Source organism: Moschus berezovskii, chromosome 19, assembly GCF_049115385.1.
Source record: "Moschus berezovskii isolate FMDL1 chromosome 19, NW_MosBer_1.0, whole genome shotgun sequence".
In the NCBI taxonomy this organism is placed as follows: Eukaryota; Metazoa; Chordata; class Mammalia; order Artiodactyla; family Moschidae; genus Moschus; species Moschus berezovskii.
In genome coordinates, this window is record NC_142478.1 from 46,615,871 (window position 1) to 46,627,911 (window position 12,041).

The 12,041-nt window shown below is 40.7% G+C and overlaps 1 protein-coding gene across 1 annotated transcript in view; it reads left to right on the forward strand.

Annotated features, from left to right (window-relative positions):
- The first annotated feature begins 2,159 nt into the window (after positions 1-2,159).
- The window catches only part of ASIC5 (acid sensing ion channel subunit family member 5), a 49,438-nt gene continuing 39,556 nt past the window's right edge, over positions 2,160-12,041 (forward strand). The window contains exons 1-4 of the mRNA XM_088827856.1: positions 2,160-2,265; positions 3,364-3,489; positions 4,545-4,655; positions 7,663-7,969. Of these exons, the coding sequence (XP_088683982.1) occupies positions 2,160-2,265; positions 3,364-3,489; positions 4,545-4,655; positions 7,663-7,969 (650 nt within the window). The remainder of the gene's footprint in view (positions 2,266-3,363; positions 3,490-4,544; positions 4,656-7,662; positions 7,970-12,041) is intronic.

Below are 12,041 nucleotides of genomic sequence, written 5' to 3' on the forward strand. Positions count from 1 at the left end.
TGAGTGCAACTATGTGGTAGTTTGCCACATTCTTCGGCATTGCCTTTCTTTAGGATTGGAATGAAAACTGACCTTTTCCAGTCCTGTGGCCACTGCTGAGTTTTCCAAATTTGCTGTCATATTGAATGCAGCATTTTAAAACAGCATCACCTTTTATGATTTTAAATAGCTCAGCTGGAATTCCATCTGCTCCACTAACTTGGATTACAGTAATGCTTCCTAAGGCCCACTTGACTTCACACTCCAGGTTGTCTGGCTCTAGGTGAGTAACTCTATCATCATGGTTATGTGGGTCATTAAGACTTTCTTGTACAGTTCTTCTGTGTATTTTTGCCACCTCTTCTTAATCTCTTCTGCTTCTGTTAGGTCCTTAAACCATTTCTGTTCTTTATTGTGCCCATTTTTGCATGAAATGTTCACTTGTTACCTCCAGTTTTCTTGAAGAGATCCTTAGTCTTTCCCATTCTATTGTTTTCCTCTATTTATTTGCAGTGTTTACTTAAGAAAGCTTTCTTATCGCTCCTTGCTATTCTCTGGAACTCCACATTCAGGTGAATATATCTTTTCCTTTGTTCTTTGCCTTTCACTTCTTTGCTCAGCTGTTTATAAGACTCCTCAGATAACCACTTTCCTTCTTGCATTTCTTTTTCTTTGAGAAGGTTTTGGTCACTGCCTCCCATGCAATGTTTCAAAGCTCTGTCCATAGTTCTTCTGACTGTCTGTCTACCAGATCTAATCTCTTGAATCTATTCTCACCTCCACTGTATAATCATAAAGGATTTTATTTAGGTCATACCTGAATGATGTTTTCCCTACTTTCTTCAATTTAAGCCCAAATTTTGCAATAAGGAGCTGATGATCTGAGCCACAGTTAGCTCCAGGTCTTATTTTTGCTGACTGTATAGGGCTTCTTCATCTTCAGCTGCAAATAATATAATCAATCTGATTTCGGTATCAACCATTTGGTGATGTCAACGTGTAGAGTCATCTCTTGTGTTGTTGAAAGAAGGTGTCTGCTATACCAATGTGTTCTCTTGGCAAAACTCTGTTAGCATTTGCCCTGCTTCATTTTGTACTCCAAGGCCAAACTTGCCTTTTACTCCAGGTATCTCTTGAATTCTTACTTTCGCATTCCAATTCCCTATGATGAAAAGGACATCTTTCTTCGGTCTTAATTTTAGAAGGTCTGGTAGGTCTTCATAGAACCATTCAACTTCAGATTCTTTGGCACTAGTGGCTGGGGCATAGACTTGGGCATAGACTTACTGTGATGCTGAATGGTTTGCCTTGAAAACGAACCAAGATAATTCTCCCTTTTTGGAGACTGCATCCAAGTACTGCATTTTGGACTCTTTATTTACTAAGGGGGTTATTCCATTTCTTCTATGGGATTCTTACCCACAATAATAGATATAATGAGAGAAAGTATTTGTTAAGAAATGCTAAGCTGTGAGTTTGCTTTATTTTTTCCTTTCCAAGATTATTAAGAAGAGTGTCTTAAAATAATACAAGAAAAGAATTTTTTTACATTGTCTTCCTTTGCAGAACATATAGTCATTATCAGATCTGTCTAAATCTAAAAAAGTTGTGCACTACTATTAATGGTTATTATTTCCCTAAAGAGAAAGTAAAAGTTTTAATTCAAAGATAAATTTAAAAGTAGTAGCTAAAGATGATCTTTTTGATACCTTTAGTGTAGATTGATTCAATGGGATCAAAAATTTTATTAAAAATACATAAGATTTGGAGCTTTTCTGGCAGTCCACCAGTTAAGACTCCACGGTTCCCATGCAAGGGGTGCAGGTTCAATCCCTGGCCAGGAAACTAAGATCCCACATGCTGTGTGGCAAAAAAACAAGCAACAACAACAACAAAAAAAAAAAACCACATAAGGTTTTTTTGAAAAATAGAATAAAAATGTGTCTGTATAACGAATGTGGTACCAGAATATACTTCCCTAGATACTGCTTATGCTCTGAATTCAAATGCAAGGGCAGAGAAAATGCTCCCCCCATCCACTCTCTTTATTTCACCTTTTGTATTTATCAGTAGTAATGAGTGGTTTTCTGCTGCTGATACTATTGGTGCAAGGGTGGTAGATAACAGTAATTTAGAAAATTCTGGACTCCCCCTGAATTTGATTTTGTTTTTTTGTGAGCATGTTAAGGGGTGGTGATGGGAGAAATCTGGAGATCTATCTTTTGCCGAAGGCCCTTGCTCTGCAAATCAAGGGCAGTGAGCAGGGCAAGCAGAAGGAAGGGAGTGGTAGGTTCTGTGTTTTTACTGAGCTGCTTAAAGAGGTACATTAATTAACAAAGAAGAAACCAGAAGCACTTGTGAGATGGATGGTGGGCTTAGATTTCACATAAAGACGTGATGAAGCAGATGGGGGCATTTCCTCACCAGATAGAAATCGAGTTCAAGTTTACTACCAGCTGCTGATAAGAGGAAAGTGACAGTGAAATATTTTTAAAACTGAGCAGAGAAGGAGAAAAGGAAGCAATGTTGGAAAGGCCATCCTAAAGTAGAAGAGAGAGGAGGTGTCAGAGCAGGCAGGCCAGAGCAACCACAGTCTTCAGTTTTGTCACATGTGAGGAACACACATAAAAATAAGAGGCTTTGAAAATGCTATTCTCTATCAAGTAAAGGGTAGGCAAAACAGGAGAGGTCTTGCCAACCTTCTTTCCTTCCTATCTGTTTCACTCTTCTTTCCTCTGTGCACTGAGGTCCTATGTGGAAGTAACCAGAAGTTGTGAGTAAGAGGGAGAGAAAGTGAATACATGAAAGGGACTTTAGGAACGTCCTAGTGGGGATTTCCCTGGTGGTCCAGTGGTTAAGACTGTGCCTTCCAACGCAGGAGGTAAAAGTTTGATCCTGATCAGGGAGGTAAGGTCTCACGTGCCTCGGGATAAAAAAAAACAAAACAAAACATAAAACAGAAGCGATATTATAAAAAATTCAATAAAGACTTGAAAAAAATGTTCCACATCAAAAACTTTTAAAAATAAAAAAAGAAATATTTCTAGTTATGCCTGCCTGCGTTCATGCTCAGTCACTTCAGTTCTGTCTGACTCTTTGCTGCCCCATGGACTGTAGCCCCCCAGGCTTCTTGGTCCATGGGGTTCTCCAGACAAGAATAATGGAGTGGGTTGCCATTCCCTCCTTCAGGGGATCTTCCTGACCCAGGGGTTGAACACACAGCCCCTGTGCCTCCTGCACATTGGCAGGCAGATTCTTTACTGCTGAGCCACCAGGGAAGCCCTGGTTATGCCTGAGCCTTCGTTAAATTATGATGCAGATAAAATGTGGCTTTGGAGGCTCTCTTTCTCTCTCTTAATTCCCCTTCCAGCATTTTCCTCCCAGGGCACCCACTCCCATTTTTATTGCTGCCCCCCTACCTGGACTGCCCTTTCCATGTTGGCCCCATCACCTACCAGTCTGTTCCCAAACTGAAATCACCCAGTGAGCCTGCCCCTAAACGTTCAGACAGTGAGTAACCGACTGGACATGAACAGGTAACTTCCAGGAATGCTGTGGAAAGATGCTCAGAAGAAGAAAAGAAGGAGGCCGTGCAGGGGAAGGAAGAGTGATCAGGTAAGTGAGGAGCACCTGGATTTTAACAGACTGTAACTGAAGCTGTCATTAACCCCAAAGGAGAACCCTCTAAGCTAGAAACCCATACGTTAAGATTGACCCTTTTCCTGAAATCTTTAATTGCATGGTTAGGGAAGTCGTCCCAGGAGTTTCATTTACATCTCTTGAAATTTCTTAGTTTGCTTCCATATACGAATAGTTTCAACTTAGAGTCCCGAGCTTCCAAGAAAATACATGTAACACATCTCTTACCATGTTAAAGGTTAGTGATCATATGAAATGTTACTTAGCGACTCTAAAAGGCTTTAAGTAGTGATACAGGCAGTTCCTCAGTTCTGTCAAGAGATGGTGCCGTTTAAACACAACAATGCATAGTCTCCGGTTTATTATTTAATAAAATAAATTCTTATAATTTCTCAGAACAAATAACCAGCCTTTGTGCTCGATTGAGTTTGAATGCTTTCAACAACCATTTCCTCTCAAGGAGATATTTTTCTGGGGTTTTATTTTGTCATTTTCATTTGATTATTATTTCTGTTCAAAACCTTCATCCACTATTTAGAAAGAAAATTCAACAAGGAACAGACATCTTTATCCCCACAAATTTCACTCCAACTGCATTTGGATTCAAAGTGATGTAAAGAGAGTGGAAATAAAGACCAAAAGACTTTCTCCCAGGTGAGTATTCAGAGTCACTTAGGCTGTTCAGGTGGATTCTAAAACCACAGATATTTGTAGGGATTGTCCCTTTAGTTCTGAGAAAATGGTTTCCTTAATTATGTTTTTTGGTTTCACTCTGACAGCTTCTCATGAGTCCATAGAGGCCCATAGCTGGTTCTGCTAGTGTGTTCAGTTTGCAGGTTATGCACTTTACGAGGCAAAACATAGCAACACAAACATTTAAATTGCTCCCACGTTTTATAGCCTCAACTGCTGTATTTTATATAAAGGCCACAAAATGAGTATGGTTATTGATGGAAATTGGTTAGACCTCAAGGACTCCTGCTTATTGAATTTGGAGATGGAGCAGTTTGAGAAATCAAACACCCAGGCTAAGAAAGGTGGGTAAGGAGTAAAATCCTCAAAACAGGTAGAATTTTTATCTGTAAAAGCCAGAAATTAACAAAGGAAAAGAAGGTTATATTTTCATTGGGGAAATTTGATTTACAATATTACTTGGATATACTATAAGTAATACAGTTTCTGTTACTTAGGAAAAGTTTTATTTTGTATGCAGGAGTCAAATATTTGTGGTTTTAAAATATCCTTGTCTACCAGAATCTGTTTTTGTAGTTTTATTTGATTTGGTTTCTATTTATCATGTGCCTACAATTTTTATATTAGAATACAGCCAAACTTGTTTGATGTTCTTTAGAATGCTTCTGTAAAGATCAATATTCAATGCAAGGGCCACTTGCAATAATTACAAAGTATCCATTTCAGTGGGAAAGTAAGAAGTTTCTTGCTTTGTAGACTCCTTATTAAACAAATTCTAATCTTCCTCATAGTAATACATGAACTTGTTGCTTCACTATCCATCCAAAATCTTTTTAAGCCTTAGCAAATGATGGAGAACACCCCAGGGAAGTCAGAGCAGTTGTCAAGAAGTAGATTTATAATAAATGAGCTGAGTTTTGACAGAGCTACTTAAAACTTTATTTTTCAGAATAATGTTTACAATCAGAAACACTGCCATTGGCCAACTACCAATTTCTAGATCACTCTTCCCTTGTGGATGAAAGGGCATCAGGTTCCCTGAGACTGAGTTGTCCTTCTGTCAGAGTCGATTCCCCATGTGTATTGTAGCCAATGGATAAACAGCATGTCAGTTCAGTTCAGTTCAGTCGCTCAGTCGTGTCCGACTCTCCGCAATCCCATGAATCACAGCATGCCAGGCCTCCCTGTCCATCACCAACTCCCGGAGTTCACTCAAACTCATGTGCACAGAGTAGGTGATGCCATCCAGCCATCTCATTCTCCGTCGTCCCCTTCTCCTCCTACCCCCAACCTTTCCTAGCATCAGAGTCTTTTCCAGTGAGTCAACTCGTCACATGAGGTGGCCAAAGTATTGCAGTTTCAGCTTTAGCATCAGTCCTTCCAATGAACACCCAGGATTGATCTCCTTAAGAATGGACTGGTTGGATCTCCTTGCAGTCCAAGGGACTCTCAAGAGTCTTCTCCAGCACCACAGTTCAAAAGCATCAATTCTTTGGCGATCAGCTTTCTTCACAGTCCAACTCTCACATCCATACATGACCACGGGAAAAACCATAGCCTTGACTAGATGGATCTTTGTTGGCAAAGTAATGTCTCTGCTTTTTAATATACTATCAAGGTTGGTCATAACTTTCCTTCCAAGGAGTAAGCGTCTTTTAATTTCAAAACAAGCATTATTAAGTTTATTTTGCTCATGAATAGTAATAACAAAAGCTTTTCATACATTTCTGATTTTGCTCTGGAGCTGTGCAGTTACTCTAAATACACATATTTAGGGACTTCCAATAAGTTAAAATTCTGATGTTCCACTGCAGGTGGCATGAGTTCAATCCCTTGTCAGGAAGCTGAGATTCCGCATGCAGGAATATATGTATATAAAGAAAATGTGCTATGCTCAGTAGCTTCAGTCATGTCCAACTCTTTGTAATCTGTGGACTGTAGCCTGCCAGGCTCCTCTGTCCATGGGATTCTCCAGGCAAGAATATTGGAGAGTGTTGCTGTGCCCTCCTCCAGGGGATCTGCCCGACCCAAACATTGAACCCGTATCTCCAGCGCTTCCTGCACTGCAGGGAGGTTCTTTACCCACTGAGCCACCTGGGAACACCCATATATATACAATATGTTAATATATAACCACATGACGGTATATATATATTATATATCCGTATATAACCTGTTTAAAATTCAAACAATTTTAAAAAACCGTTCATGGAGATATTATAAAATCTTAGTGCAAATTCAAGCTAATCAGAGTAATACATAATTTTCTGCTCAGTGTACAATTTGTGTAAAACAATCATAGAATAATTTGTAATTGTGCCCTAATGCTTTGCGGATGAAATAGAGTCCCTTAGAAAATGTTCATAGGTGTCTTTATGTATCATTGTATATCCCATAACTTAAACTGAGTTAATTGATTAGAGGCCTGGGGAATATTAACTAATGATTTAATGAAACCTTTTGGAAGTAAATTAATGCTGATTAGTTGACAGAATATTTCCTGAATTGAAACAAAGGATATAAAAGTTAATTCAGCTAATCATGAGCACTTTTGCGAGACTTAGAACTCATCTCTCTTTATTTATTTTTGGCTGCTCTGGGTCTTTGTTGCTGTCTGGGCTTTTCTCTAGTTGTAGCACGTGGGCTTTTCGTTGCAGCAGCTTCACTTATTGTGGAGCATGGGCTCTAGCGTGCAGGAGCTTCAGCAGCATGCTGAGTTCAGTAGTCCCATCTCCCGGACTCCAGAGCACAGGCTCAGTAGTTGTGACACAAGGGCTTATTTGCTCCACAGCATGTAGCCTCTTCCCAGATCAGGGATTGTACCCATGTGTCCTGCATTGACAGGCAGATTCTTTACCACTGAGCCACCAAGGAAGACCCAAGAACTCATTTCTTAAATGAGAATTTTAAACGTGAAACTTTTCCATCTACCACATCACTACCAAACAAATAGAAAAACACAAGTTGCTAATATGAATTGAGTACTTATCATGGTCTGGGTTAGGTGCCAAGCTATCCCCAGGTGCTATTTTATTTAATACAACCAACTCATGAGGCAGAGAATGTTTTTCCCATTTGACTAAAGGGAAACACACTATTAGAATAAGAAATGGACTAAAGTCGGTTTGCATTAACTAGAGGCATTGACTCATGAGAGGCCTCACATACTTATTAGATCTCTGTAGTTGACACTTCTTGACTCCTGAAGAATGTGTGCAACTCAAGATGAATTTTGAGTCCTCATGTGTACACATAAAAGGGGAACATGTTTAAAGTCATGTGAGTTGTGTTTTTCACATGCAGCATTAGGTTTTCCTAACATTGCTTGTTTTGTCTTTGGTTGAATTTAAGGACTCTTGGAAAAGATCAAGCTCTACCTTTCAAAGAAAACTTTGCCACCTCACACTGACCGTAGGAAGTTTGACCATGACTTTGCCATCTCCACTTCCTTCCACGGAGTCCACAACATTGTCCGGAATCCGAGTAGGATTCGCAAGGTGGTCTGGTTGCTAGTGGTCCTGGGCTCCATCATTCTCCTCATCTGGCAGGTGTACACCCGTCTCATCAACTACTTCAGGTGGCCCACCACGACATCTATGGAGGTGCAGTATGTGGAGCGGATAGAGTTCCCAGCTGTGACCTTCTGCAATTTAAACAGGTAAAAACTACACTTCTAATAATAAGTCTCTGTAACTTTGTGAGGTACAATCTTTCTTGGATGACTGAAATAGTTTATTGTGTGCTATTTAATATACACAAAACCACTCGTGGTCTTAAATTGTCTTAAAAACAGAAATGCTGGGGGCTAAGAAGCTTATTGATTTATTCTCTATTTTCCTTTTTTCCTTCCACAATGTGGTGCAAGGTTAAGCACCAAACCCTGTGGTTAAATAGATGTACAAGTCTTTATCCTTGCATTTTAAAAAAGTTTGTTTCAATTAGCCAAAAAGAGAGAAACATCAGCGATCACAATGCAATATATATGGTGACTGCAGATTACATGAAAGGTGTGTGCTAAGACTCCGTGAGAACACAGGACAGACAGGTGACGGTCCCTGTCTAGGTGTCATGGAGTGTGAGTGTCAAAAGGTGGCCAGGCAGTTTGTAGGGGGAGATGAGGAATAACGAAGATACAGGAAAGCACTGTGCTAAAGCTGGAGATGTGAAATGTTCCCATGTGTTCAGGAGGAGAGGTTTATTGCAATAGGAACGTGCCCAGCTCCATGGGCATGTGACCTGTGCACACACTTGGTTTAGCACTCTTTTGCTATTCCACCCTTGACCACAACTCCCTCCAGAGATCTGCAAGTCCCTGGCTGTGTACCAGGTCTCCTGTGGGGAGTAGGGAGGGAACTTCCCCATGAGGCTGTCCATGAAAACCCTTGCTACTGCCTGTGGTCAAGCCTAAAATCCTGTACATGGGATTTTCACCTAGCAAGTGGGGGAGGTGGTTTCCTTCAGATTCACCACTAATCAGCTATTTGACCATGGACAAATCACTTCACCTTTTAAAGTTTCAGCTCCCGTGTGTACAAAATGATGTAATATCTACTTCATATATTTTCTGTTACTTTGGTTCAGGTAGTATATACACCATTTTATCCCATTCCTGGGGTGGTTCTTTGGACAGGTGCTCAATGTGTGTGTGTTAGTCACTCAGTTGTGTCTGACTCTTTGCGACTCCATGGACTGTAGCCTGCCAGACTCCTCTGTCCATGGAATTCTCCAGGCACAAATACTGGAGCGGGTTGCCATTGCCTTCTCCAGGGGATCTTCCCAACCCAGGGATAGAACCTGGGTCTCCCACATGGCAGGCAGATTCTTTACCATCTGAGACACAAGGGAAGCACAGGGGTTCAATATACAGTTGATACTACAGCATATGTAATAGTTAAATTTATTTCAAGATACGTGTCAAGTTTCCAAAGAGCAAAACTAAATCAAATGCCTCATAAAGACAGTCAACACAGTTGCATCATACTATTTTAAATGGCATGTGTTCTTTTTTTAAATTTTATTTATTTAAACAAATTTTAATTTACTAATTTTTGGCTGCACCAGGTCTTCATTGCTGTGTGGGTTTTCCATAGCTGCAGCCAGTGGGAGGCTACGCTCTAGTTGCGGTGCGCAGACTTCTCATAGTTGTGAAGCACAGGCTCTCGGGTGAATGTGCTCAGTAGTTGCATCTTGTGGGTTCTGGAGTGCGGGCTCAGTAGTTGTGACGCATGGGCTTAGTTGTGCTGCCACACGTGGGATCCAGAAGCAAGAATTAAATTCACATCTTCTGGATTGGCAGGCAGGTTTTTAACCATTGGACCACCAGGGATGTCCAAATGGTATGTGTTCTAACAAAAGCAAAGGCTGGTTAAAGACAGCCATTATTTAAAAAAAATTCCATATATCATTTTGAATATGCCAGTGTGAGGACCTTCACAGAAATTTTCCTGAGAAAAACAACCATAACTGGTATATTTTACTCAAAAAATCAACCATTCAGAAGACAATCACCAAAATATAGAAGGAACTCCTCCAACTCAATGAAATATTATTTGAGTTCAGTTCAGTTCATTTCAGTCACTCAGTCGTGTCCGACTCTCCGCGACCCCAAGAATCACAGCACGCCAGGCCTCCCTGTCCATCACCAACTCCCAGAGTTCACTCAAACTCATGTCCACAGAGTCAGCGATGCCATCCAGCCATCTCATTCTCTGTCGTTCACTTCTCCTCCCGCCCCCAACCTTTCCCAACATCAGAGTCTTTTCCAGTGAGTCAACTCGTCGCATGAGGTGGCCAAAGTATTGCAGCTTCAGCTTTAGCATCAGTCTTTCCAATGAGCACCCAGGATTGATCTCCTTTAGAATGGACTGGTTGGATGTCCTTGAAGTACAAGGGACTCTCAAGAGTCTTCTCCAGCACCACAGTTCAAAAGCATCAATTCTTCGGCGATCAGCTTTCTTCACAGTCCAACTCTCACATCCATACATGACCACAGGAAAAACCATAGCCTTGACTAGACGGACCTTTGTTGGCAAAGTAATGTCTCTGCTTTTTAATATACTATCAAGGTTGGTCATAACTTTCCTTCCAAGGAGCAAGCGTCTTTTAATTTCATGGCTGCAATCAGCATCTGCAGTGATTTTGGAGCCCAAAAAAATAAAGTCTGACACTGTTTCCACTGTTTTTCCATCTATTTCCCATGAAGTGATGGGACCAGATGCCATGATCTTTGTTTTCTGAATGTTGAGCTTCAAGCCAACCTTTTCACTCTCCTCTTTCACTTTTATCAAGAGGCTTTTGAGTTCCTTTTCATTTTCTGCCATAAGGGTAGTGTCATCTGCATATCTGAGGTTATTGATATTTCTCCCAGAAATCTTGATTCCAGCTTGTGCTTCTTCCAGCCCAGCGTTCCTCATGATGTACTCTGCATATAAATTAAATAAGCAAGGTGACAATATACAGCCTTGACGCACTCCTTTTCCTATTTGGAACCAGTCTGTTGTTCCATGTACAGTTCTGACTGTTGCTTCCTGACCTGCATATAGGTTTCTCAAGAGGCAGGTCAGGTGGTCTGGTATTCCCATCTCTTTCAGAATTTTCCACAGTTTATTGTGATCCACACAGTCAAAGGCTTTGGCATAGTCAATGAAGCAGAAATAGATGGTTTTCTGGAACTCTCTCGCTTTCCCCATGATCCAGCGGATGTTGGCAATTTGATCTCTGGTGCCTCTGCCTTTTCTAAAACCTGCTTGAACATTTGGGAGTTCACGGTTCACATATTGCTGAAGCCTGGCTTGGAGAATTTTGAGCATGACTTTACTAACGTGTGAGATGAGTGCAATTGTGCGGTAGTTTGAGCATTCTTTGGCATTGCCTTTCTTTGGGATTGGAATGAAGACTGACCTTTTCCAGTCCTGTGGCCACTGCTGAGTTTTCCAAATCTGCTGGCATATTGAGTGCAGCACTTTCACAGCATCATCTTTCAAGACTTGAAATAGCTCAACTGGAATTCCATCACCTCCACTAGCTTTGTTCGTAGTGATGCTTTCTAAGGCCCACTTGACTTCACATTCCAAAATGTCTGGCTCTAGGTCAGTGATCACGTTATCGTGACTATCTTGGTCATGAAGATCTTTTTTGTACAGTTCTTTTGTGTATTCTTGCCACCTCTTCTTAATATCTTCTGCTTCTGTTAGGTCCATACCATTTCTGTCCTTTATCGAGCCCATCTTTGCATGAAATGTTCCCTTGGAATCTCTAATTTTCTTGAAGAGAACTCTTGTTTTTCCTATTCTGTTGTTTTCCTCTATTTCTTTGCATTGATCACTGAGGAAGGCTTTCTAATCTCTCCTTGCTATTCTTTGGAACTCTGCATTCAGATACTTATATCTTTCCTTTTCTCCTTTGCTTTTCGCTTCTCTTCTTTTCACAGCTATTTGTAAGGCCTCCTCAGACAGCCATTTTGCTTTTTTGCATTTCTTTTCCATGGGGTGGTCTTGGTCCCTGTCTCCTGTACAATGTCACGAACCTCCGTCCAGAGTTCATCAGGCACTCTATCAGATCTAGTCCCGTAAATCTATTTCTTACTTCCACTGTATAATCATAAGGGATTTGACTTAGGTCATATCTGAATGGTCTAGTGGTTTTCCCTACTTTCCTTAAGTCTGAATTTGGCAATAAGGAGTTCATGATCTGAGCCACAGTCAGCTCCTGGTCTTGTTTTTCCTAACTGT